The sequence below is a fragment of the Rissa tridactyla genome, chromosome 18, assembly GCF_028500815.1.
Source record: "Rissa tridactyla isolate bRisTri1 chromosome 18, bRisTri1.patW.cur.20221130, whole genome shotgun sequence".
Taxonomy (NCBI): domain Eukaryota; kingdom Metazoa; phylum Chordata; class Aves; order Charadriiformes; family Laridae; genus Rissa; species Rissa tridactyla.
The window spans coordinates 1,211,774-1,239,368 of record NC_071483.1 but is presented as its reverse complement, the minus strand read 5'-3'; the positions used below and the strand labels follow the sequence as shown (position 1 = coordinate 1,239,368).

Genomic DNA, 27,595 nt, shown 5'->3' with positions numbered 1-27,595 from the left:
TGAGGTAACCTGATTTATGTGCTACTAGTTGGAATATGCAAACAATTCAGCGCTTCTGATCCTGGCTGCAAACGCGTGACAAATGCAGACGGAGATTAAACAGCACACTATGGTGCATCCCGCTGTCCTGAGCAAATGATTTAGGAGCGGACAGAATTTATTGTGGAGAACTCATTTCCTGGGGCTTCGATGACAAAGCAACACAAACCATTTCAGTAATGCACCTGCTTATTGCAAGGGGTTCTTAATTTGTGACTGTCTGTGCCTTCGTGATAACGGACCTTCCGTCTTCATCCTCTTTGCTGTCGTTGCATCCCTCAACTGTGCCGGGAGAGCACACGGGGCACTTGAGAAACTTTGCAAGACTTCTTAGTGCATGTCTTCTGCAAACCCCTTACTAAGCCAAGGTGTCCCTGGCCTTGCTGTGGGTGTTCAGATTGTCTCTGCTGATCTGAGATACTTGAAACGGCTCCACTGGACCCTGGGACCCCGTAGTGCTGTAGTGGCTGGGGCAGCACTGTCATCCCCCGGCTCTGAGCTTGGTGTGCGCTTCTGTGCCATGGGGGTGTCTGGGCATCAGTGATGGCTGGATACTGAACATCTCTTTCTCCCTCTTCTGCAGCACCTCATAGTTCTCAAATCAGCTTTGTAGTTACTGTTCTTCACTCTGACACTTGTATTTTCAAGGTTACGGAACTGTGGTATCTGCCAAAGGCCAAGGCAGCCCTCGCAACCCGGGATAACCCTGAGCCATTGCTTCCCTACGGAGCGATGTTCCGTTTTCTTGAAGGACAGCAAAACGGGCGTAGGAGATGTCACGCGGATAAATGTTACCTAAGGAGAACCATTGTGCTACTTAGATGAGGTTTGTGCTGTGATGGTAGGGACTCATAAGGGATATAATATTCAAACTGAAGTCTGCAGTTACCTGTGGCTGAGGAGATTATGAAGCTTATAAATGGGGAACCAGCCCATAATTACGGCTATAACAGAAATCCGGTGAGTTGTTTGGTTACTGCGCTGAGAATGATGATGGAAGCCCGGATAGCCGCAGTCGGGGAGCAGGGCGTTTCAGTGGTGCCATAACTTTCAAATACAGGGTTGGAATTACTGTTTAAACATACTCTTGTATAGTAGGGAAAAACTCATTATCTGAATTTTATGTGAACTGTTGCAGTGGAAGGCCCTGCTACAAAACATTTTCTATGACCAAAATTTGTTTCACAAGGTTTATGTTTCCTTGCTAAGGAACAGAAGCATCCCCTTTGCTGGGCAATAGTGCTCTTGGAGGGCTTCTGCAGCAGCTCGGGAAGTCTTACAAGGTTCTTCGCTCTTCCTCTCCAGCAGCTCCCCTTCCCTTCACTCCTCCTCCTCCTTCCCCCGCAGCCCTGCCCCTCTGCGCCTGTGACCTACAGCTCCCGAATTTTCAGTCCTGCACCTTTAGCTCAATGGTTGACTTGCGCCAAGCAGTGCCGTCACTTTCCGTGATAGATTATGGCATAAACCGTCACGACAATTTACGTCCTTTGTAGCCATCTCACTGCATAAAGGCAAAGTTTTTGCCTTGTGTTAACTATCCTCTGCCATTGGTGTTGGGAGAGTCATTTCCGAAAACAAGGTATTTTCTGACACAAGTTCAGCTCATTGATCTCAGATGTGCAAACTCCGACTTTTCTGGACCCGTCACGTGTTCTAAAGGCAAATAAACCAGTGAAATAAAGCAGTATGTACATTCTGATTGCCGGGCACGGAGCAAACCTGTGGGTGGAGGTTCCTGCACTGAACTGAGGGGTTTGTGTTTGGCGTCGCTTGGTTTCAGCTGCACAAAGGCTGGGGACAAGCATGTGCGCACGTGTGTGTGTCTGAATAAATGCGTGTGTATGTTTAAGTTGAAGGGCTGTGGCTTGAGTTGTGCTATTTGGGTACTTCTGGATTCCTCCTGACACTTCACGTCCGTTGATCCGATAGGCATTACAGGGGTCTTGGTGTTTGCTTGGTCTTGCTTTAGGATTGTCATTAGTTTCCAGTGACTTTTTCTGTTGTGTTTTCATAAACTCTTTGTATTATAGACCTGCTTCCAGGAGCGGTCGTGCGTAATACTCCTCTAAACAGAGCAGAAGGCATTTCCCAAAGTATTTCTAATTGAAATTATGTTAAATCGTGTGTTTTCTTCTCTGGCTTTGGAGCAGATGTTATGCTTTCTACCCTCCTTGTTCAGTTGAAGCCCTCAGCCGCAGCCTGTCCCTCCTCACCCATGTGCTGGTGGGAGCTGGGACACGCCGGATCGCGGGAGGCGGCAGGTCTGCGCTGCCGCGTTGGGAATGGTGCGTTGACTCTCCTGGACTGAGCTGAGCGCCAACGAAATCCTTTGCGCTGTTGAGAGTTGCCTTTGAGTTGGCTCCAGCAGGAGGTCGGCACAGCCCAGGGCTCCCCGTCCGTCCACGTGGCACTGACACAGGCGTCCTCTTCTAAGCCGTTATGATTTTGTGCATTTTTCCAGTCTTTTGAACACCCGATTTTCCTTAACAGCAGTATAAAATCTCTCTTCTCCTCAGTGGTAATTACTCCTTTTCTTTTTTCGTGGGGTTTTTTCTTGGTTGTTTTTTTTTTTTTGTTAATCCCACATTGGCCTATTATACCTGCGGAATAATCTTTGCTCCTCCTTGCAAAAAGTGCGAATTTCAGTTTAGAGCTGAGTGGCCAACCTGTTGTGTGCACTCTCTGGTACAAACACTCAGGATTAGTAGTAGCTGGAAATGCAAAGTGCAATAGATGTTTTCGCAGCAATCTACTGAACAGAACCATGTAATTTCCTGTCACTTGACAAGTTTTTCATTTAGCTCTAAATTAAATTGTCAGTTGGTCATTATTTTCTTTCTCTTTCTTTCTTCTCTTTTCCTGACCACTGTTCACAGCAACCTACGGAGCCTTCCCTACGAAGAGTAATTTGGAGAGAAGTGTGTCTCTTAAGTTAGCAGTGACAGAAGCATAGTTTGCCTTTTTAAAAAGAATAGCTTTTTAACAGAGTGGTTAACCCTTGGAGTGACTGAAGGCAGTGATGGGTTCTCCAAACCTGAACATTTAGAAATTGACGTTGGATACTCCTTTCTGGAGGTCTGTAGGAAGCAGGAATTGTTTCACTGTCTGTATTAAGGAGGTTTATTAATGATCCTTTATTGTCCAATAATTCTTTAATCAGTAATTCCAGAAAATCTTCTTTTAAAGGAATTGAGATTTTTTTTTTTTCATTATAAGGGAGTTTTTTAGACTTCTGACCTGCAGTGTAGGCTCTCATTCTTCCAGTGAAACCTGATCTATTGGGTGCTCTTCATATTCTTTCTTTTATCTTAATTCCTTTTACTTTTTGCAGCACTGATGGAACAGTTTATGTTAAATTCGCAAGATGTTTCTCCCTTTTGCTGTAAACAGGTTTTCTTTTTCTAGCCAGAGTTGGTCTTGTTTATCTGCTTTTAGTGGATTTTGGAAGAAGTGTAGGGATTCTATTAATTTTTATTTCCAAGCTGTTTTGCCATGCGGGGTTTTTTTATTTTTTTGATTGGTGTTTTTATGGAGCACCCTGATAACGATCTTGCCGATTAAATGTCAGAGACACGCTCTAATTATCTCTGCCAGATGAGCTGGGAAGGGAACTGGTAGCTAACCTTAACCTACCGCCACGCGTCAGCTCCCACCTCTGCCACGCAGCCGGTCGCATCCTGGGTTTGTGCAGCTGAAACCCTGCCAAGAAACGGGCTCGGTCCCTGCTGAGGCCACTTCCCGGGCTTAGATGGCTTCTGCGTTTGTGTAGCAGATGCGTGTCCTTCAGGACCCATTAACACCTTCTGCTTGCCCTTGATCTGAGTTGGGTTCAGAGCCGCAAATCGGTGGCGAAATGCTCCTTGTCTTCAGCCAGTTCCCCTGAGCCGCTGAGATCCAGTCGTTCTCTGCAGTAAGGGAAGGAAATTAAATGAAGGCAGGATTACCATGAGCTCTATATACATGTGGGATTTGTAGCTTTTGTTAACAGCCTTGTTTCACGGTTGCAGCCATGTAAGACCATTCCCGTCTTACTTTTAAGCAGGGCCCTTTCCCTCAAAGCCCTTGTTCTGCACTGCAGCCCTCGTTTATCAGAGCACGGAGATTTGAATGTTTGCTTAAGCAGACGTACGTGCTCAAGTGCGGTGCTGGGCAGGAACGCCCGTACGCACCTTCTTAATGACAACGAATTGGGTTGTAATCGTCCCCCATGAACTACCCAGGCATGGTTTTGGTGTAACCTATAGGAAAACTTCCTGTTTCCCTTTCTGTGACTTTCTAAGAGGGCTGCTTAACCAGGGCTGCTCTTCCTTGAGAGTTGCCTCAAATAAGCTGCGCGTCTCCAGGCATCCCACTTGTCCATGCAGCTGCGAAGTTTCCCTTGGTGTCTATGCCTAAGGAACGCTGACGTCCTCCTGGGTCACTCCGGAGCCTGTTTGCTCCTCGGTGTTACTGTGTCAGCGAGTTCAGTCTAGCAGTTGCAGAGCCAGCAGGACCTGTCTTCCGCTGCGAGCTGCTGTTCCGTATGTCTCTTGGTTTCTACCAAATTGTTGGGGGCTGGGGTGCTTGTGCAGTCGGGCTGGTCCAGCAGGAAGGTCGCGGGGGCAAGGTGCCAGATGAGGCTGCGGTGGTGATCCAGCAGGTGTGGGCAGCTCTTGCCTCCTGGGCAGGGCCGGTCGGCCTGCAGGTGTGAGAGCTGGAGTGGGAGGACTCCGCGGTGGTGTTGGGCCGTGCCGCAGTGCCTGCAGCTCACCAGAGGTGCTCCCACTGCGCTCTTAGCGCTCATCAGGAGGATGCAGTTCTCTGGGTTGTCTCCATCCTTGTTCGTGCACTGATTGAATCAGTTGAACTGTTACTCTGATAGGGTTTCACGCTGCTATAAATGAGCTGTCCCGTGCCAAGGCATCTGTCCGTATTTCTGACAGCGATTGCTCAGCATGATGGGTTGCTTCTCTTTGCATGAGTCTGAATCTGAAATGACACTTACTGGTTTTATCAGGCCAGGAGAGGCCGTCTCTGTCCCCTTCCCCTATTTCTATATCCAGAAAACGGGAACGCGGTGTGCGTGGTGTTGCCACCTCGATCTGGTCTGCAGAGAAGTTCCCTTATGCCTGTCTTATTTAACGCTTTACACGTGGGGTTGGTGTTTGAGAAAGCTGCAGTGGGACATTTCCAATCTGCAGCTGGAGTCGATGTGTGCAAGTTTATCTTTTAAGGCTCTTTCCGCTGCTCCCCACGAGCAGAACGTCACGCGTGACCGAACCTGCCTGTGCACCCTCTGCTGCGCTTAATCACCGCTGCGCGGCTGCCGTCGCCCCGGTTGCAGTTACACCGAGGGGGTGCCTTGTCCTTTTGGTGTTACAGCAGCCGTCCCTCATGCACCCGCTGTGCCGGCACTGTGTGGGGACACAAGTCCCGTCCCCGCCTGTTGCAGCTCCTGGCCTGCAGGAGAAGGATGTGTTACAGCCGCTGGCGGGCGGCTGCGAGCGCTGCAGCGGAGGACGGACGCTCTGCTCAACCACGGGGGAGCAGAACGGGGAAGGTACCAAACAAGACCACTAGACTGGTTTAGAGCTTTTGCCAAGAAGTGACAATTAAACTTCTGTCATCTTGTGGACACCGCCAACAATTCCTGAGAGAGACTGCAGGGAGGGGGAGAGTTCCCTTAAAATAGAGAGGGGCGCACGGGAAAGGATCTTGCCTTTGTGCGGAAGCCTTGGAGCACCTCCTGAATAACAGATGGCTGCAGAAACCCTGGCAGACAAGCAGCCCAACGCTGACCTAGTGGGGATCGGCATCTTCCAGTAAGTTTAAGAAACTTATCTTCTTCCCAGTAACCCAGTCACTGTTCCTCTTTTGAGTGGGTAAAAATGAGACCTGCTTTGGTGTTGTAGCTCTCTTCTGTGTGCACAGAGGCTCCTGTACAGTCTATTTTAAGTTCACTGATGATGTTTTCCTCAAGATCTGGTACCCAAAACCTGCCTATTTTTCATTCTTCTTAACATACCTCCTCTCCCACCCCCGGTCAGCCGCGCGCTGGCAGTGACAGCTACTCCATCAGGGTAAGCTGAAGAGTTTGTTGCTCTGAAATACAAAAAAGTTCTCCCAGTTAATATTTGCTCTAGACTCCTTTCCCTCACCTCCTGCTTGCCCTGCTGGGGCCTCAGGGTTTTAAGAAGGAAAATGCATTGTGATGCAGATGTGTTTATTGAAACAGCAGATACAGAGAGAGGAAAATAGAAAACGTAAAGCACTTTGCTGCGCAGCTTGAGCAGTGCCCTGAGCTTCCAGCACTGTGAGCTATTCGGGACGGCTGCTTCCCCGCGTGAGGCATGCCGGTTATTAACCAGGCTCCTGCTGAGGTCCTATTTTTCCAGTCCATCGGCAAGCTATGCCTAGAGGAGGGATCTTCTTAAAAAGGAAAGGTAAGGCAGAAAATCCCTTACTGTCTTCAAGCTCTCTCCCAAGTGGTCAGAGTCTGAGGGAATGACATCTAAAAGCTGAGAGACAAGTCAGGATTTTTTTTATTGTTTCCATGGAGACTGACGTTATTACAGCGGTTCCCTGCTTGGTTTTCAGCCCCTGAACCCGGTGCCTTTCCCATTCCCTTGCACCGGCGGTGTGTCCTCTGCCTGGGATCAGTCCCAGGTTCTCCCGTGCAGGGCAAGCAGAGATGGAGCGTCGGGGGCCACCAGGAACACCTCGGAAGAGAAATGAGCTGTCTGTGAGGAGGCAGGATCTTTTGAAGGTGGAAGAAAAGAGAAGCAAGTTGTGCTTGGACTGACCAGGCAAACGCAGGAGTTGGTGCCGGCCGAGAGCCGTGGCCATAGCTCTGCAGCTGAAGAGCTGTCGGCAGCCTCCGGGTTCGGCTCAGCCCCGAGCGTCACCCGCGGGGACCATGGGGCGCTGCCCTCCTGCCACAGCCGTGCGTCCCACGTGGCTTTCTAAGGCAAGAAGGAATGAGCTGTTTCTTCCTAAATGAAGGCGGATTTCTGATAATGTTTGTGATGGCTTGAATAAATACGTTGTACTCATTCGTTAATAACGCGGGTCTCACTGGCTTAATAGGTGCTCTGTTTCTCCTGAGTTATGCTGTGTTTCATTCTGCTGTATTTAATAAAGGGATTTTTCTTACTGCTTTTGGCAGTACTTGATTGGTAATTATAATTATTGACAAAGGTCAGCATAGGCTTATAAATTTGACCCTGTGCTATGCACATAATGAAATGTCCTCTCTTAACACTTAAGAACAGCGATAATAAATACTAATTTCAATCTCAGCTCAAGGCCTCAGAGCCATGGGTGATGCTGGAGGCCGCAGGGCTGACCTCGCTCCGTCCGTCGTGTTCCGATGGCTGCTCCCTCCGCGGGGGCACTTTGCTCCTGACTGCCTCGGAGGCACAAAGCAGCGGGAGATGGGTAGCGCTCAGCTCTCTTCCACGTTTCTTGGTACCATCATCTTCGCCCTGATGGCACATTCCGCTCTGTGACATACCGTTAAACAACCGCTGGTTTTATCCGCGTGTCCAGCAACGCAGGTGTGAGACAGCAGAGCGGCTCTCCTGGGTCCAGTGCAGCCCTGGACCAAAATCCCCCCTTTCACACTGAAGAAGAACCTCTTCTGCTTAAAAAGATAAAGAAAAATCTTCATGTCACAGACACCATGATCTTGTTAATGACCTTTCTGGATCGGTTGTCGCCTTCTGGGCTGGAGGAGTCCCTCTGGGAGGCGAAACCGGGCTCACGCTGCTCCGAGGGGAGATGGCACCTTGGTGGTGGCCATGGCCATGGGTGCGTGGGACAGTGGCCTTTGTCCCACAGCCTGCAGCTGGCCTGTCTCCTACACTTGTTATTTTACGGAAAGTCAAAATCGTCATTTACTTCCCTGCAGTGGAGACTTTTGGGTGGTTTTTTTTTTTTTTTATCTGATACATTTTAACCTGTCATTTTGTCTTATCTAGCAAAGGTTAATTTTATATTCTTCCCTCGCTCTGCTTTTCCTTCGTTTGTCAGCAAGTTCTTTGTTGTTGTCGTTGCCTGAAACGAGCCACCAGCGCTGCGCCGGAATAGCTGCGCGGGCACCTGTACCCCTCTCTTGCTGGCTGAGTGGTACTGTAGGTCCTCTATGAATGCTGATTTACCACTTGGGTTTAAAAATTTATAGGAGATACCCAGCTCCTGGGAGGGGTTCCTACTGCCGAGATGTTTCTGTGCGTCTGAATGCATTCATTTTCAATAACTATTCCTAGGCAGATTATACCAAGCTTTTGCTGACGGAATTATTTGACAGCATCCCTTGATACTTCAGCATCTAGTAAAGAGCCAAAATCCTGAGGATATTTTGCAGTTTATTTTCTCTTTAATCTGTTCTCTTTGTTGCTGAGAGCAGGAAATAGATTGTGTAGCTCTTAGCCTTGATAACGTCATGGTAACGTCCATCTTATTTGATCTGAAACCATTAAGCGTTGAAGGAAGACAGAGGGAAAACAACAGAGGGAGGTTGAGCATTGAACCAAATAATTGTATAAATGCCAAGCTAAAACCAGTCTCATCCTCTGTGCGATGTCCTTTTGCCAGGAATTAGTGAGATGTATGTTCCAAGTAATGGGTTTTACCAAGGGTGATGGTGGGGAAAAAGATGAGTAAAGTATACATACCTCAAATATCAAAAACATTGGGGAGGTACCGCTTAAAAAGTGGCCTTGCTTTTTCAAATTAATGGACCTTGTCAGCTGAAATACAGTATATATTGAAACTCTTGAGAGATGAAGATTGTTTTCATATGCACTCTTCCCCTCAACTTCTTTTTAAGACTTGTTTTAATTATTTTCGTGGGAAATGGCAGTCTGGTTTGCCTCCCTTCGGTCCCGTGCTGGCCCAGCAGAAGTCAGTGATTTATTTGTCGTGGGAAGGGGAGCTGCCCTTCACGTGGGCCCTCCAAGTTGTCCCAAGCCCCTGGCGCTCGGGGACACCTCGGGACGGTTCCTGAGCTGTTCCTTGCCCAGTGCAGCAAAGTCACCACCAAAACCAAACGGCAGCCTTCGTTTTTCGGTGCTCGTTTGGCACAGGTCTGAAGAGCTGCCCGAGGAGAGGGACAAAGGCAAATTGACACGCAGCTCCTTCTCCGAGGAGTTGACAATTTATGGCCGTGTCGTACGAATATTTAATTAGGCTGGGGATGGCCTGGGTGTGAGGGGCTTGTCTAAGTGCAGCGGGACTGTTACAGTCAGCGCAGTTACGTCCGGTGAGGAGCACGGGCGAAAATTGCATTTAGCAAACAGAAGGGTAAACTAAAAGTGCAGATTTTTAAGCAACTCCTGAAAAATGCGCACTGGAGTGCATCTGCAGTTTAGACCGAAAAGCTTGGGTACGGATAGCAGCAGAGGAGCCTGGAGCTCTGCGTGGGGGAACAACGGAGTTAATGCCTTACCTCGGGTTTTGTAGGTTGTGCCGAGTTGTGGCCGCTACAGGAGACGTTATTGCTGTTAAGGCTGGCTTGGTTGATGCTGGTTTTATTTAGCACTAGCTGCGGTCACGCATTTGATTCTTGTGTGGGCTTCCTCTCGGGGATGTGCAGGAGAATTCACCTGCCAAATACCAAATCCCCGCCTGGCTGAGTGACATCTTCTTTGTGCAGGGAAAGAAACGGGCGCTGCCCTGTGCGTGGCACACGCATACGGAGCGCGCTGGCGAAAACGGGGGCAGGGCTGGGCTGGGAAACTGGAAACAAACCCAGACGGGACTGGAGACTTCTCTGAAGCCACTTCTTCCCCGTGCAAATAAATCACTGACACGTAGCAGTGAATGGAGCACTGAGCCCTCCCTTTCTTTAATGGTCTCTGAGAAGGAAAGCAGGTGGGAATTTGCAGGAGTCGCCCGGCTTGAGGGATAAAAGGGGGGGGAACGCGACAGAGCAGCTTGTAGGAGCACGGTGCTGCATGATTGATGGTGATTTCTCATTGCAGTTTCCTGCTTTTTCAACTTCACCACCCCATCTGGGATTGTGCTGTCACCAAATTACCCTGAAGAATATGGAAGCAGCTTGCACTGTGTTTGGTTAATTATAGCTAAACCCGAGAGCCGGATTCATTTGGCTTTCAATGATTTTGATGTGGAGCCCCAGTTTGATTTCCTAGCCGTGAAGGATGGGGGGACGGCCGAATCGCCGGTGCTGGGGACCTTCTCAGGAAACCAGATCCCCTCCTCTCTGACCAGCAGCGGTCACGTAGCCAGGCTGGAGTTCCAGACCGACCACTCCATGGAGAAGAGAGGCTTCAACATAACCTTCACCAGTAAGTGCCCGATCCTGCCTTCTGGTTGTCGTTTCAAGCTCTAAATTATTTTTGGAGACCAACAGGCAAGAGTTTGATCTCACTAAAACCATTGCAAATCTAGAGCAGGTCTGAAAATGGGGGATTACTTGAGATTTGCAGTTGTATAATTGAGGATTGGTTTCAAGCTTAGAGCCGATGGCACAAGGTCTTTCTGGCTGCGAAGTTTAAGTGTTGTCAGTGGTGAAAGAAACAGTTTGTCCCTGGAGCAGCCAGAGTTCCTGTTCTCCCACCAGCCTGCAGCTTGCCCCGTGGTACAGGCTTTCTGCGTTCCCTCCGTGTCCCCCTTCTGCTCGGTGAGGTGAGACAGGGCTTTGTGGGCAGCTCGATGCAGATCAGGAAGAGCTCTTAGGTCTGGGATGGTTGCCTTCATCAGTCAATGCCATCATCGGGGGCTGACACCTAAAAGCGTGCAAGACACTGAAGATAAAGGGAAACACATAGCAATGTCTTACACGATAAAGCGTTGAAACTTCCACAGATGTATTTGGCTTCACTTAAGTCCAGTCTTCAAATCTCAAGTGAATGCTATGGTAATTTTATCCTCATATTGTCCTATAATTTTCTAAAGAGCATTATTAAACCTATTCAGCAGAACTGATAAATTACTTTGTTATAATAGCCTTTAGTGGCACAGCTGAATTAATAGCATTCCTAGCTATGATTGCAAATCCTCTATTTTAAAAAAAAAATAAATAATCAGGGGTCTTAAGAAATCATTTGCCATGCTACAGCAGGCTGAAGCCTCGTCAGATGAAGTAGCCCATGTGTGGTGGTGTCACATACCCGGGATCGAGTCCTGGATCCTGCAAGCAGGGAGACATCCCACCCAGAAGCACTGGTGGTGCCCTCCAGGTGCATCTCCGACACCTGACATACCCGTGTTGGGAGCTGGGGCTGTCCCCTCTATGAGGACATTTTTAAGCTGAATTTTTTATTGTTGTAAATGACTCTTAACTACGCATGAATTAATCTGTCCTGACTGCTTGAACCAGCAAAAGGGAGCTCCCGAGGCTTTCTCCAACACCTTGCCATCCGTTCCTTCCGTTCAGGTGTCAGAGAGGAGACAGCGTGTTGCTGCAAGGGACAGGTACAAGAGCACAAGGAGCAGATGCAGCCCGTGTTTTCCCCTGTAGCAGTGTATATAACGAGATATTATAGGAGTAACGATGCTCTGTAGGAAATCTAGAACTCATCTGAATTTGGCCCAGCGCGTTAAAGATACTGAAAGCATGTGTGTGTAATTAATCTGGAGGCTTTAATCTTTCATACGCTGCTCATCTCTGAAGACCACCTCCCAGCATATGAAGACATAGTACATAATTATGCACTTAATGGGGAATTAAGGCATTAGGACTTACTCTCTGATTGGTTGGCTGGCCTAGTTTTTAATTGCTGGAAAAGGGCAGGCCTTTAGACGGAGCTGTGTGTCTGTGCAATTCCGTACGCAACTTTGCAACACCTGGGAAGGTAATTGCTGTGTGTCCTTTGTTTTATCCTAGTAATGATGACAGGCAAGGTCGGGGACGGCGTGGCAGTCAGTCACAGCACATGCTGAGAGGACCCTTACTTTTAACCACAGGGCCTTAAAGCTTTCAGTTTTTCTCATTAACGGTTAATTTACGTCCCTTCTGTGCAGACGCAGGCACTGCAGTAGGGATTTAAAAAAATCTTTCTCTATTTTGAGCATTTGTGCAGTTTCATGTGTGAAAGATTGCTAAGATCATTTGGTTCTACGGGCTCTTTTTGGGCCCCTGTGCCTCAGCACTGCTTGGACGCAAATGGTTTTAATCTCGTTCGTCCTCTCTGAGTCTGCAAATGAACACTTGCAGTAGAGACGGGGAACAGAAAAATTTAAGTGATTTCACCTAGATGAAAACTTGGACGGTGGGAGCACGTACTTGGGTGTCTCAGCAGTTTAGAGAAGAGGGGGTGACGTGGTTCCTGCCGCAGGCTGACTCGTCCGTGCAGAACACGGTAGCCTTGCTGGGATCGCAGTGGGCCAAATCCAAGTCCATGCTGTTTGCTCTTCGCTGTGAGGAAGGTCCCCTGTCCAGGGGCAAGATCAAGTGCTATTGTCTCCATAGGAAAGACATAAAATCATCGTTTAATTCCTAAGTTTATGCTCTAACACACTTATTTTCAAGAGGTGGGAGTAACACGTCACTCACTATTCTCTTATCTTTCCCTCTTAGCGTTCAGGCATAACGAGTGCCCTGACCCCGGCGTGCCCGTGAACGGAAAGCGATTTGGTGACAGCCTCCAGCTCGGCAGCTCCGTGTCCTTCCTCTGCGATGAGGGCTTCATTAGGACCCACGGCGCAGAAACCATCACCTGCATCTTGAAGGAAGGAAACGTGGTCTGGAACAACGCAGTGCTCAGATGTGAAGGTAAATTTTATCGTCTTTCCTACTAGTCTGAACGTGCTCCCTGGAGGGGGAGTGATCCCCTGGTCTTTTGGGGGAGAAGAAGAATAATTTTGTCTATCGAGGTCCCGGTCAGATAAGCCATGGCGAAAGGAGACAGTGCTGGCTTTGAGGGAGGCGTTTTGCCATCATATGGGCAGAGGAGTTCGTCGTTGAGAGCTGAAGGACTGCTGGATTTCGGTTCTAACCCTCAGCTCTCGGTTACGGCCGGGACGTTTCCCAGCTCCGGAAGGTGGTGTCTGCGCAGGAGGGTTGCGGAGGAGGGAGTCCCAGTCCGACAATCACTGAGCACCAAACGCTGTTTTCTAATTTTTTTTGTGAAATGAATGATAGGGATTATTTTTCTGAGCTCAGTTCTAGTTACAACAGGTGGTTTTCTAATAACAATAATAAAAGGCTTTGATTTGCTGATGACTAAAAGCTTCCCTGCTACTCTTGTCACGAGGGGAATTAAAGAGCAGAGAATGGAAGATACGTGGTAACACTTTTTCTGTCCGTATTTTTGACGCGTGTGAAATGTATAATATTTATATAATGAAAGAAGCAAAAGGTACAGGTCTTTACTGTGAAAGGTGAACTCATTGCTGCAAACATTTGTACACACACACCCCCTTTGACATGTCTCTGTCAGAGCAGAGCATCATTCCCATCACATGGACTCTGGCAGTTGAGAGAGAGAAATTTTGGGGTTACGTCTCTCTGCCACAACAGCTATGGTAGCCAGCCTAGAAGTGAGGGACAAGGGTTGAATTAAAGGCTTTAATACAGATTTCAAAGCTTTTATGTAGTCCTTTAAAGCTTCAGCTGTGGAAAAGAGAAGTGAAGAAAGAGCTCCTTAGAGGAGAAGAGTCTTCCTGTGCCCTCTGCTCTGAGGGAGGTGATGCCCTGCGCCGGTACTTACAGCACGCTGAGTCACAGCTACGGTGCTTTTGGGAAATAGTACTCTAATACTGAGAAATAATTTCAGTAATTGGTCATGCATTGTTCAAGTGGATGAGCAGTGGAAACCACACAATCTAGTCCATTGTCTTTCAGATTGAAAGAAGGAAGGGATCAATTGTGTTGAGTAACTTTTAAGTAATAAGAAGCTGGACTTCTTTATATTCTTGTGTAATTTCTCTTTTGCAAGCAACTGACGATAAAATGTCTGTAGGTTTGATTCAGGGTTTCCATTACTTTCACAGGCGTGAACCGTTAAGTTTATATGTCTGTAAGTGTAAAAGAGAAGTATACATTAAATAGTACACTTTTAATCAACTTTTATCTTTGGAAGCTTTGATAACCTTCTGCCATTAACTTGTCCTTTTTTCTCTGTGATCACAGTGGTGATTTCTTTCACTCACCCTTCAGTATGCACTCAGTTAAGTGTACATTTTAATTAGCCTTTTTAAACAAGGAGGAAGTATATAGATCTAAAGTACTGTTCAGGGCTTGAAAAAATTAATGGGAAAGAAAGAGACATAAAAAAAGGAGTTGAAAGTTGGATAGAAGTCCTGACAGGAAAATATGTAGCTTTGGGGCAGAAAGGAGCCTCTTGTTCAAAAATAATTGGTTTGGATCTGGTTGAGATGAATGGACTTTCCTCTGGCCTCCTTCAGACCCGCAGCGGTGGGTTTGGGCCCAGGCTTACAGCGTGTTTAAGGTGGTATCAGCATAACGCTTGGTGGCCCTGGTGCGACGCGCGCCCGGCCCTGGGGGCTGCTCTGGGGGAGCAGGGTCCCCTCGGCCCGCGGGTCCCATGGGATGAGGGGCTTGGTCAGCCCACGGCAGCTCCCAGAGGCTGCCACGCAAGACACGCGTGACCAGCACCAGTGACCTGACTGAAGAAACATGTGGGTGATGGATCCTGCGAAGTGCAGGGCAGGGGGAACACAGACGCACAGGAGCAGACACACTTTTCCATCCCATTTGATTTTTTAGAGGACAATACGTTGCGGTTATTTCGGGCTATAGGATTTTCTACCTCTGCTCCTTCAGATCCAGTGTCCTTTTTCCAGAAAAGATAGTGATATGCCTTCGGCTGCTGCTGATGGTGGCACAAGGGACCACAACGTGGAATAAATGCCATAGTCTTGTGATGTCCCTCGTGGAAGAAAAGACATGAGTCAATTACCACAGATATGAAAGATTTTCTGGCACCTGCAGCTACTGAAATGCAAACTGACCTTGCAGTTTTCTCTGGTTTTATAGCTAATAATTATTATTATACCCTGTCCCCTTAGAGCCAGTGCACAAGGTCAGGCTGTGGGCTCCTGCAGGTACAGTAGCAGGCTGCTGCATCTTCAGGTTAAGCTAAAAGGGTGGTTTCTTACCGGCTAGTGTTGTTATTTAACTTGGTTCTGATTATTTTTAACACGTGAGAAACAATAATGCATGAAAGCTATTGCAGTGCAGAGCAATACTGCCTGGCGGGGAGGGGTATGTCTGATCCTGCCACGGCTTCTGTGATGCTCTTCACCTGAATTGTGTCGTTCTCCCTGTCCCCAGCGCCGTGCGGGGGCCACCTGACGTCGCCCAGCGGAACCATCCTGTCCCCCGGCTGGCCCGGCTTCTACAAGGACTCCCTGAGCTGCGCGTGGGTCATCGAGGCCCAGCCGGGCTACCCCATCAAGATCACCTTTGACAGGTGCTCACCATGGACTTCCCAAATGTTTCCTATTTGCCTTTTTGGGGGGTTTTTTTTGGTGGTTCCAGCAGTGTTCAGCTGCAGCCACCCCCAGAGGAACAGGGAACGAGCTGCTCAGCGTTGTGTTTGGCAGCGAGGTCTCTTTATTTTTTTTATTAACTCCTGGCAAGACATTAAAATTCACTTAACGTTCAAGGAAGAAAAGGTGGAAAATGGTGATTTTTCCCTTCTTCTTTTGACTAACTCCGGCTAATTGGCAGTGCTGTTTTAGATACAGGTAGGACGCGGTTTTGGAGGCTGAGCTCCCCTGTGCTCAGCCTGCCGGGGAGAAGCAGCCATGAGGATCTGGCCAAGTCGGGAGTGCCAAGTCTCCTGGCTTGCCCTGGATGTCCATGTTTGAGGAGGGCTATGGAGGGTCCGTATGTCTGCGAGGGGGTTGTTCGTGTAGCGTAAGACGCTTGTTGCTGCTAAGAGTGCTGAGTGTCCGCAGGCGATGGACCAGAAAGAAACCAAAATGCGTGGGAGGGGAATGACGTGTTCTCAGTGAGATGCTCAGCCCGCCGAAGGTCGGGCAGTAGGAACCGCCCCACGTATTGGCCGTGGCCTGCGCGGCCTCCTGGGCGTTACAGCACATTCAGGACTGCAAGAAAGAAAAATTAGCCGTGCTGTTTTTCCACAGATGTATTCTTGTGTGCCTTTCAGATTTAAGACAGAGGTGAATTATGACACCCTGGAAGTGCGAGATGGCCGGTCCTATTCCTCCCCGTTGATAGGTGTCTATGATGGGACCCAGGTGCCCCAGTTCCTCATCAGCACCAGCAACTACCTCTACCTCCTCTTCACCACTGACAAAAGCCACTCTGACATAGGCTTTCAGATCCGATATGAAAGTAAGTACAAGTTATTCATGTAATTACGTGCTCTCCAGCAGCACAATGGACTCAATCAGAGGCCCATTGGACTCGTTCTCCCCGCGCCAGGCAGTGAGCACTGTTACGGTGATTGGAGAATGCGGAGCTACTGCAAGGGAAGTAGCGGTTTCTGCTTTTCAGCCGTCCTGGGTGTTGAGAGGTTTTTTTATTTCAGCATCTACAGAATATTACTGATTTTAGGAGGCAGAGTTGAGTTCCTCTGTCCGTTTCATCCTCTTGCTTTGGGGATAATGAGTAGGACTTTGAGCTCAGAGGAGGAGTTGGACTTTCCCTCGGGCTAATCGCTGCCCCTTGCAGGAGCTCTGTAGCCACTGAGGGCTCTGACACGAGTGGGTTTGTTTGCCACAGCTGTGAAGCTCCAGTCTGACCACTGCTTGGATCCGGGAATCCCAGTGAATGGCCAGCGCCATGGGAATGATTTCTACGTGGGAGCACTGGTGACGTTCAGCTGCGATTCAGGCTACACCCTGAGTGACAGCGAAGCCCTGGAGTGTGAGCCCAACTTCCAGTGGAGCCGGCCACTGCCCAGCTGCGAGGGTAAGGAGTGCAGGAGGTACCATCTGCAGGAGATGGCAACCACTTCATGGGCACGTCTACTGCAAAAGCGAAGCAGCAATTGTGAGGTTCACAGTGACATTTGATCTGTGTATTTTGTTTGATTTTAATGGGGTGGGCTTTGTTTTGACATTCAGAAGAACTGCTGTTCTTCCAGCTGATGACGGATTTTGAATCCTTTAATTCTTTCTTTTTCTTTTTTTTTTTTTTTTTTTTTTTTGCAGCTCTATGTGGGGGTTACATTCGTGGTTCCAGTGGTACCATCTTATCCCCAGGCTTCCCTGATTTTTATCCCAATAACTTGAATTGCACGTGGACAATAGAAACATCACATGGAAAAGGTGAGAAGCCTTTGGCTTAGGTTTTAGAGATGGACTGGAGGACGGTGGTCAGTGGGAGACAAGTGCTGTTGGTGGTGATGGGTACCCATGGCCAGTTGCCGTTCTTGCCACCGCCCAGATGTTGTCTCTGGACAAGATGCAGAGGTTTCTGGAGGAAAGGAGGTGGAGAGGATTAAGAGGGAAATATGGTCCCATATGAAGCCCACAGATCTGACAGCCTGTGCCGGGTGTTATCTTTGGTTTCAGAGCTTTGTGGCAGCATCCTCTGGCGCATTAGCTGGTATTTGGATCCCTGGTATTGGTAGTAATGCCCCATGGAGGAAGGGCGAGCTGCCGCCGACACCACTACGCTGACAGCACTCGTTAGTACTTTCAGCTTTATTTTCCGTTGCAGTGCTGGATCGCTATATATATAACATTTTACAGATGGAGAAATGGAAGCCTGTAGTAAATCCTTTCCAGACATGGGGCAGAGCTCAGGCTCTCAGTTCCCAGCTCTGTCCTAGTTTTGCAGCTCTCATTTCCCCACTAGCGAGGAATATTGCCAGCATAGAGGCAAAGTGCAGATCTATTTAGTCCAATCTCCTGTGCAGCACAGGCTAATCTTTTGTCTTGAAGGGAAATTTCAAGAAAATGTATCATTGACGATTAGAGAGCAAGTTTTATGTACAAGGGCAGGAGGTAATTTCTCCTGATCCAGTCAGTATCTGCCTGGGGTAAGCACAAAGGGTATAAACCCTTTATGTAACTTTATGCACTTCTATATTACTGTCTCATCGTACCGGATACCAGCACGACGGGAGCTATCATCAGCCAATTTTGCAAATACCATTTGTATTACAGCAAATAAACTTGTCAATGAACAGCACAGTGCATTAAGGGAACCATCACACGCTGTGAAAAGTATTCTGTTGAGTAGCAGCAATCCACTCTTCATTAATCCACTCTGCCTTGGCTTCAGCTCTCCGATGAGACGCTGCGTTATCCTGTAGCTAAGCTAAGCACAATGCAGCAAACTGACACTCTTTTATATGAGAAAGTGCAGCTCTGATGGCCTGTGTGCTTTTATCAGAAGAAAGCCTTCTGAGCAAGCTAAGCGAGGCTCGAAAAAACAGGGTGCGTTTTCAGCTAGTGGAGGTATGCCATGGCTACGTGCGGCTGAGGGCTTTTTGTCCCCTGTCCCGTAAAAGATCCTGCTGTGGCCAATTTGTTAGTGCGGGAACCAGCACTTCCCTTACAGCGGTTCAGGGTGATGCAGTTCTGGATCATCCAAAGAATTCAGCCCTGGATGTGACCACCTTGAACCAGACTCTGTTTGTCACACTAAAGAGAAGCTGGATGTTGAACTCTCTGAAAAGCTGGTCCTGGCTTTAGTGCTCTGAACCCCGTCGGCTTTTTCAGAAATTCTGGCCTTAGCTGCAGGTAATGAATATTAGAGAATCAAACGGCGAGCTGTTCTGTAAATGCAGCAAGTTGTGGTGAAAATTCACAGGCCTCTGACAGAGCTCCAGCTCTCCTTACCTGTCAGGTTGTGCTGGAAAGGTGAAGGTAAGGTTCTGAGAAGAGAAGTTGAGTGTTTGGTGTTGGAATCTCCTACTTCATTGAAAAGGAGCGCGTTCATATTGTGTTCCGTTTGATATTTTATTTTCTCCCCTTACCCACTGCTGGCATCCTTCCTTCGAGGTTGTTCTCCAGGAGCTCCTTAGAGATGAACTGCAGGAGATGGTGGGATCTGGTGCCCTTCTGCAGGGCAGCGGCTGCCGGGGGCAGTGCTTTGTCTCCAGGCAGAGTCACCCTTCTTGTGTTTGTGGAGCTTTCTGGGCTAGGAGAGGTTCATCCAGGCGGCTACTTGGGTGCAGGAAATCTCCAAATGCAGTTAGAGGTCAGGGCGAGAGGAGAGGATGGATGGAGGACGTTGTCCGGCTATGACAAGCTGGCGTGTAGCCATGTTACATGTCAGGGAAACCTCTCCTGCCTTGTCCCTGCAGGTCAGGCCAGTTGTTCGTTTACCAGTGCAATGAAAGAGGAGACAAACAAGGAAAGATCTCCTCTTCTCCGATGTTCTCTGGAAGATGTTGAAATGTGTTTAGGTGCTGGGCTGCGTTGGCGGGAGCGTGCGTACGGAAACACACACGTACGTACACATCCCTTCTCTTGCAACAATATTCTGTCTTCCTTGGTGATCTACTTTCCCGGCTGTCGCTGTGTTAAACTGCGGTGTAACGCATTGCAACAGCCTTCTCCCAGCTCTCTTCAGCATTCCCACAACGTTTCTTCTCGTTCTTCAGTAAAGAGCAGTGGAACAGAGTGATCCTGAGTCAGAGCAGTAGCCGCTGAAACGGAATGAATTTAGTTCTTGGAGAACAGAACAGTCTTTAAAAAAAGGTGTAACCAAACCCTGTTCTCGGCTGAGTCCCTCGGCAGCGCGCGCAGCGCAGAGTCTCCTCGCTGTGCTTTGTCCTTGTCTTTCAGCTCCCTGTCCTTGGAGGCCACGGGGTGAATCAGTGGTCGCTGGGTAAACCTGGTGCTTGTTAAACCCAGAAGCTTTAGCAGTTCTGCCACGAGCAGGATTAACAAGCAGGGGATCTAATTACATGACTTAAATGTTGGCTGTATACCTCATTTTTCTTTCTCTAAGTTTCCCGCATCCACTTCCACTAACACCTCACTGCTTGGGCTTGCAGCACGGCCGCTGTCCCAGGCCTGCGAAGTCTTTCAGTTCCCATAAAATAAAACAGAATAGAGTTCAGGGCTTGTGCCTCCTTCTCCACAAAACTCTTCCCTGCCAAGGCAGCGCCCGAGCGGGGACGATCTGCATCATAAAAGCCGGTCTCAAGTTATTCGCTCCCAGATCTTTATGAACATCTCACACGTGGCCAGCACACGAGTCCCCTAATTGAAACAAGTTGGTTGTTACAGTAGTTATTTTTATGCGACCGCAGACACTGATTTACTTTATGGACTCATGAGCTGTACAATTTGGGTTTAAAAGCAGCTTAATTTTAAAGGTATTTAAAGGTTTAAAGAGAGACTATTATTTTTAATCTGAGAACTTCAAAGTGATTTCTTTTCCCTATAATTTGTTTTGTTGTTTCTTTTACAGAGAATGGAAGGAAAAAACCTGCATTTGCAGAGACATTTTGTGCCACAGTAAATTTCAGACCAGAGCAAAGGTTTAATCAGAGTCACAAATCCTTTAAAATGAGTTTGTAATTAGCCCTTGTGGCTACAGTTACCCAGCCCTTCCCTGGCTCTGCTGCAGGGGAGGCTTGTGCCCCGTGATTGGGGTTGTTATGGCAAAAGAGGTGGAATCAGGGGCTGTCCTCCCGGTTCTGGGGACCGAATTATGCTTGTGTTGCTCTGGTGGTGTGTTGATTTTGATGGAGTGATGTTATTTCTGTTTCTCAGATTGGGTTTTGTAAAGGCGAAGGTATAAATTTACTGTCAGTTGATGAAGAGGGAAAACTTAAGACATTTTGTATTCACTGCATCTCACCAAGTTTTCAGGCCAAAGCAGGTCGTATCTATTTTCAATTGACTATGCTGCTGGTAAGAATAATAAACACTTGGAAGCTGTTAGATGCTTCTTACCTTCGTGGAGTTCTGGGGGGGGCAACAGTGGAACTAAAAATTTTCTGCCAGGCTCCATCTAATATTTACCTGGATATAAGAAAGGAATTGTCAGTGGAGACGCCTTTTGGTCATCACTAAGCAGTGGGTCACACACTGCCTCGGCCACTGGAGGTTAGCAAGGGGCAAGGCACGGCGTGGCAGGGACCAGGACGGGGAGGGAACAGGGCAGTTGAGGTCTCCTGTGAGCCCTGCTCCTTCCCGATGCAACCATTTCCATGGGAAAGGCCCTGTACTGGTTACCACCCTCTCTATCCTTCATTTCTTGGAAGGAAACTGCTTGCATGTGACCAGTAAACCTTCAAAAAGAAATCGGATAGACATAGGAATAAATGGAATATTCAGAGTTACAATGTGATGCTGACAAAAACCCGTTGGGATGGATATTAAATGTCATGCTCCAGAGCTTTAATCAGTCTCTAGGTTGGTCTCATCCTGATATCCAGAAATTACTGGGGAATGGGGAGTAAGATATTATTCCTCTGATCCTTATTTATAGACTTCTCATGCTTGCTTTGGAAGCAGCTGATGCTGCACTTTGGTGGAGATGGGATGCGGAGACGGGATGCAGAGCGAGACAGCCCCTGGGTCTCCCCAGGCTGGCGCTCTCCTGTTATTAATCCTGGGCTTAAATGCAATAACGTGGTCGTGCCACGGGGCGCTCCTGACGGGTGCGAGGAGGTAGGGGTCTCACCGGGACTAACGGAGACCAGATGAAGACAGCACTGGCGTTGGCGTGGGGGGCTCTGTTGCTCTGCAAATGGCCCTCTCGAGTTCCACGGGGTTATGGGGAGCGCCAAGCCCGGTGCAGCCTGCGCGGGGGCTCGGGAGCCTCCCCCTCGCTGCTGCGAAGGTCTTTGGATGAAAGAAGCCATACAAATGCAAAGAGGCTTTTTCTATCGCTAGGCATGGCTTTAGCTTGCTAGCTCCGGGTGACGGTAATGCGACAGGGTTTCTGATAGAGCATCCTGCCTTGCTTTGCTCTCTCTGAAAGCTGGCGCTGCCATTTTTTGTTTTTCAAAGATGGGACTATTTTCCAGAGAAAGTGTTTCTAATTGCGTTTGAATTCCAGCGTGAAAAATCACCTAGCTGGAGGCTTTTGCAAAAGCCTGAAGTGCTTACTATTTTGCGTCTGTAGGTGTGAAGGATACTTTAGGTAACCCATTACTCCTTTCTTGTTCATTTACAAATGCGGCAAGGTCACAGCCTTCTCACCGAAATGTTTCAAATTGTTGAAATTGAATTTGGAAGAAGAGACAAAATAGTTTTCCTGTGTTTGTCTGTTCTTCCTGTAGCTGCATCTGTTGTGGGTTTTATTTTTGTCAGTGTAACGTGGATAAAAGCGTGGGATTCTCTTCGCTTCCAAGCTCTGTTACGGCTGGTAATACCTGGGCTAACCCCCCCGACTCCGTGTGCCCTGCCAAAACCCGCAACAGCCACACGTGCTCTTCCCACCGCGTTCCTGGGAAGTGACGGCAGGTCCCGGGAGCGGGTGACAAGCAGGGAAGGGACAGCAGCAGGACAGGGCTGTGCCGGCCCTGGGGCACGGTGCTGGGGCGCTGCTGGGAGGGAGCGTGGCCGCAGGACATGCCCTGCGGGGAGATGCCCACGAAGGGCTGATGAGCCCCATGGGGCTGAGGAAACCCGGGTCTGTCCACGCGTCATCGCTCCCGTTGTCCTCCGGCCCCTGGGGCCCAGCGCTCAGTCCCGTCCCAGGAAGGAGTAGGAAGTCCCTGCAGCCCCACTGCTGGCAGACTTTTTGTTCTGGAAAAGCCTCTCTGACCTTGATGCTTGGCTTAAGTCCTGTTTTTCTAAGTGTGAATTCCTTCCAGAACATAACTTGGTTTTGTTGTTTTCAAGTCCTCACAGCTACAGCTTTTGCTGTTCTTGCTAGACATCTAAAGGTCAACACTTCTAAAATAAAATACTCCTCTAAGCTGCCAGGCTCGGTCCTTTCTGCTGCCGCTCGTCCCCCGAGCGAGCCTGTTGTCTCTGTTCCTGTGTTACAAAGGCACAGCAATCGAAGATCTCAACTGCTGTTCTCAGTTCTGGGCCTTGTACCGCCATACCCTGACTTTACTTTTTTCATCTATTTCATTTCTAACGTAAACATGCCCATGCCCTTCAGCGTGCTTTTCCTTCTCGGTTGGGATGCTGTTACTGGGAAACAGGGGATCAATACTGGTGTCGTCTCAGGGAGAGGAGATTTGGCTCTGGGTCCGAGGGGTGCCATACCAACACTGCTGGCTGAAGCCATCTCGGTTTTTCCTTGCCTGCAGGTGTGTTCTTCACCTTTCATACCTTTCACTTGGAGAACGGCCACGACTACCTCCTCATCACCGAAAATACCAGCTTTGCTCAGCCACTGAAGCAACTGACGGGCTCTCGGCTCCCTGCCCCGCTGAGCGCAGGGCTCTTTGGAAACTTCTCTGCTCAAATTCGCTTCATCTCAGACTTCTCCATGTCCTATGAAGGTTTCAACATCACCTTCTCAGGTAAGAACAGGGGGTGGACAAAGACTTCATTCTTTCCCTTTCCTTTCCTCTTTTCCGCAGATCTTGGGAATGAGTTGATGCAGTGCACGCGATTTGGGTCACTGACCGGCACTCCTGTTGTTACCCCAGTAAATTATTCTAGCATTAAACCACAGTACATCCCAAGAAATACTCTTCTTGCAGTCCCTTTATCGCCATATGTAGCAATTTTGTCTGCCTTCGGCCCCAGTAGGTGACTAGATTGACGCCCACTGGAAATAAATGCCAATACAGGCGTGTTTGCTGCCTTCTCCCTCCTCATCCGATCGTCTTTTCTGCTCTGTTTATGGACAGAGTTTCAGCTTGCATTTTCTTGGGGTATGCCGTCCCTCCTTCCTCCAGATGCCTGCCTTGTCTGCTTATCAGAGGAAAATCACTGCAGTAGTTACAACATTTCCATTTCCAACATGGGAAGCTGGGACAGATGGGATCTTTTAGAAGGCAACGTTGAGCAATCTGGACTTCTTGGATGAGGAGCGAGGCAGAGCTGGTCACTCCCATTGTCCGTCTGGTCTCTTTTTTTTTTTTCCTTTGGTTCATTGCTCCCCTTGGATGCTCATCCCGTGACCCAGCCTCTGCCGCTGGCTTCAGCCTGTCCTGGATGTAACACACGCCATGTGCAGCCCAGGCCAGGTTTCCAGGAGCCCACGGGCATTGCTGGGGAACTGGAGACGGTATTTTCTCTTGCTGGGCTTCTCTAAGTGACCTGCTGTAAGAGCCGATGAAGGCAGAGCTCATGGGGGATGCAGCAGGGCATCAGGAGATGAAGGACTCTGCTGACTGCGGGAACCCTCCTGGCTCCTGCTGTGTTGGGACAGGTTCTGCCCTGAGCATTTCCAGTAGGCGCTGCCTGCGCTTACCGAATCGAGCCACTTCTGTTGCGCAAACTTCTGTTTGCCATTATACAAGAAGTGGGTTTCTTCAAATGAAATTCTGGATTTTCAGGAGCTGTCAATGAAGGGCAGCACGTGCAGGGTGCTCTTGGGGAGAGGCTCAAACAAAGGCACGTTTGCCTGTGCAGAGCAGCTCCTCGCACTTGGAATTCACCACTTTGGGTGGGTGATCTCTGGTTGAAGTGCGCAAGGTGTTAAACTGTCTCCTTTAACCCAAAGTCCTACAAATGACTGCCGAAGTGTTTGCCTGGGCACGCATTTCAGAAAAGGTAATACTTACTGTCTGAGTGCCCCGACAGGCCGTTCTGTAAAGCGGTCGGCTAACGGACAAAAGCTTATCACGCTGCTGCTGTTCTTTTCTGTATCTCCGCGTACCTTTGAGTCCCGCGGGCCGCGGCTGCAGAGCCAGCCTGCTGGCGTGGGGGAGAAACGACCGTCTTCATTGTGCAGCTCGGTGCCGATGGCTCCCCGTCCCCACCGACAGAGCTGTTGCCATAGGTGCAGATAAAACCTGCTGCACTGAGAGAACTGGTTTCCGATACCTTTGTTCTGGCCTCTGAAGTCAGGGATTTGCCTATGATACTCCATGGAAACTAGTCGGAAAGTTTCCAATTAACTTTTCATTTTGATTGGGGAAAAATGGCTTTTTGCCTTAAAAAAAAATTGCCTGAAATTATCTAATTATAACTTATTTTTAATGTTTTGGGGGACTCCTTTCCTTTCTTGGAAAAGGAAAATGGGAGTCAGTTATATTTTTAGTTTCCTTTAGATGTATGTGAACGTACTTTGTACTTGGCAGGTCTGTTATTTTTCCAAAAATACCCCTCAAAGCAGGTTTCCTTCGAAACGTTCTGTGGGCCAAGATACTGGGTTGGCTATTAGCCATAACGCTATGTAACCTTTCGTTTAGCAGCAGCTTAAATGTTCTCTCACATTCCCCAAGCAAGATGCCGTGTTCATTCATTTTCAGGTTTAGTAATGTAGAGGCAGCAGAAATCCCATCCGGATCAATTCATCTTCATCTGACTAAACCAGAGGGAGAATGACAAATTTCCGTTGTGTTTTGTCGCCACTGATGTCACTTTCTTGTTTGTCTGACAAGACTGACAGAAAATGAGACCTGTTGTATTTTGAGTGGTTTAAATCAAGATCCTGGTGACACCCTGGGGGTTGAATACTGAGTGTGAAACCCAGGCTGGTCGTCATGGCTCAGACAGGACACAGGTCTGGTGGGGATGGAGGGATGGAGAGCAGCCCTGCCCAGAAGGGCTTGTGGGTGCTGGGGGATGAAAAGGTGGCCATGGGCCCGCAACGTGAGCTGGCAGCCCAGAAACCCCCCGCAGCCTGGGCTGCATCCCCAGCAGCGTGGGCAGCAGGGCGAGGAGGGGGGGGTTCTGCTCCTCTGCTCCGCTCGGGGAGACCCCCCTGCAGTGCTGCCTCCAGCGCTGGGGCACCGACAGCAGAAGGACACGGAGCTGTCGGAGCAGGGCCAGAGGAGGCCCCAGAGATGCTGGGAGGGCTGGAGCCCCTCTGCTGTGGGGACAGGCTGAGAGAGCTGGAGGGGTTCAGCCTGGAGAAGAGAAGGCTCCGGGGAGACCTTCCAGCCCCTTCCAGTCCCTAAAGGGGCTCCAGGAAAGCTGGGGAGGGACTCTGGATCAGGGAGGGGAGCCACAGGACAAGGGGGAATGGCTTCAAAAGAAAAGAGGGGAGATTTAGACCAGATCTAAGGAAGAAATTTTTTACAATGAGTGGTGAAACCCTGGCCCACGTTGCCCAGAGAGGTGGTTGATGCCCCACATCCCTGGAAACATTCCAGGTCAGGTTGGACGGGACTCTGAGCAACCTGATCTAGTTGAAGATGTCCCTGCTCATGGCAGAGGGTTGGACTAGGTGACCTTTAAAGGTCCCTTCCAACCCAAACCATCCTGTGATTCCTTTGCAGAGCTTCACTGCAGCTGGATCAAAACTGGGAGCTCCTTCCTCATTCTAATGTTCGGGGACTGGGGTACCCTCAGTGGGGAGAATAGAGTACAAGGTGTCACCCTGCCATTCCATAAATGTCCCTTTGCCCCCTGTAGAGTACGATTTGGAGCCCTGTGACGAGCCGGAGGTCCCAGCCTACAGCATCCGAAAGGGTCTGCAGTTCGGCGTGGGGGACGTCCTCACCTTTTCCTGCTTCCCCGGCTACCGGCTGGAGGGCGCATCCCGCATCACCTGCCTCGGGGGGAGACGGCGTGTGTGGAGTTCGCCTCTGCCAAGGTGTGTTGGTAGGTGGTCATGTGCTTTCATTTTGCTTGGTTGGTTACACTGTGCTGGATGGTTTCGGTGGGCAGGGGTGGGCGGCATCCCCTGGGACGGCATCTTTCAGCTCGCAGGGTGGTTGGTGCAGGGATGGGGGAGAGGGAGCTGGAATGAGCTTTTTCAGCCCTGCAGCTGTGCGTGGGGGCAGGGGGACAGGCAGAGGGGCTGCACTCCTCTCCCAAGTGGGAGCACGGCAAGGGCATGGCAGGTTGGGTGGCACACGTCGGCAGAAGCCCCGTGTCTCTGCAGCCTGTCCGTGGTGCCGCAGTCGAGCCCCAGTGATTGTACAAGTGAATTAATGGTGAGCCGTGGGAGAGCTATCATCCCTTTTGGGATGGCTTCTGTAAAACAGCATGGGTTTAAGGCCATCCTCCCTTTGAATCAGAGTGCTGTAAAGCTTAATAGCCCAGACGTGAAAGCTGCTTCTGGGTGGGTGATCTTAAGCAATGCAAATTCCACGCCAGCATGGACGTCTTGGGGAAGCCCTCCTGGCTTTTTACCTTTCCCTTATCCTCCAGAGGTTTCTTGCACCTTACCCCTTTCCCTTCCTCTCCTCCTAGCCATTGCCAGTCCGTTTTGCAACCCCTCCAGCCATTATTTACACTAATAAATAAACCTAAGGATAGAGGAGAGGAAGAATTCATCTGCAGCTCTGAGCTGGTTCCTGGCTGTCGTCCCTGATGCAGTCGGGCTCCAGAGGCTCTTGCCTGGCCGGGGCTGCAGAGCATCCCCCCCGGCGCGCGGTACCCTCCCAGCTAACGGGTGGCGCAGAAGAACAAAAGCCGTGATGTGCTGCAGCAAGAAAGCACAGAGGGAGGGAGAGGGATGCTTCAGGCTTTTACAGAAAGATTTAACATATCTTTTTGTTGTACAGTTTAGTAAGGAGGAAACTATTGCGCGCTCTGCTGCTGCGTGGCTCACCCACAGCTGTGGAGGATTCATTCAAAGCAGAGCTCCTACCTGTTGTCACTCTGGCAAAGCCTGCTGGGT

The 27,595-nt window shown here is 49.3% G+C and overlaps 1 protein-coding gene across 1 annotated transcript in view; it reads left to right on the top strand.

The window, feature by feature from the left end:
* The window catches only part of CSMD2 (CUB and Sushi multiple domains 2), a 293,220-nt gene that overhangs the window by 166,404 nt on the left and 99,221 nt on the right, over nt 1-27,595 (top strand). The window contains exons 14-21 of the mRNA XM_054223614.1: nt 10,002-10,328; nt 12,563-12,757; nt 15,281-15,419; nt 16,122-16,309; nt 16,700-16,888; nt 17,131-17,247; nt 23,157-23,372; nt 26,383-26,571. Of these exons, the coding sequence (XP_054079589.1) occupies nt 10,002-10,328; nt 12,563-12,757; nt 15,281-15,419; nt 16,122-16,309; nt 16,700-16,888; nt 17,131-17,247; nt 23,157-23,372; nt 26,383-26,571 (1,560 nt within the window). The remainder of the gene's footprint in view (nt 1-10,001; nt 10,329-12,562; nt 12,758-15,280; nt 15,420-16,121; nt 16,310-16,699; nt 16,889-17,130; nt 17,248-23,156; nt 23,373-26,382; nt 26,572-27,595) is intronic.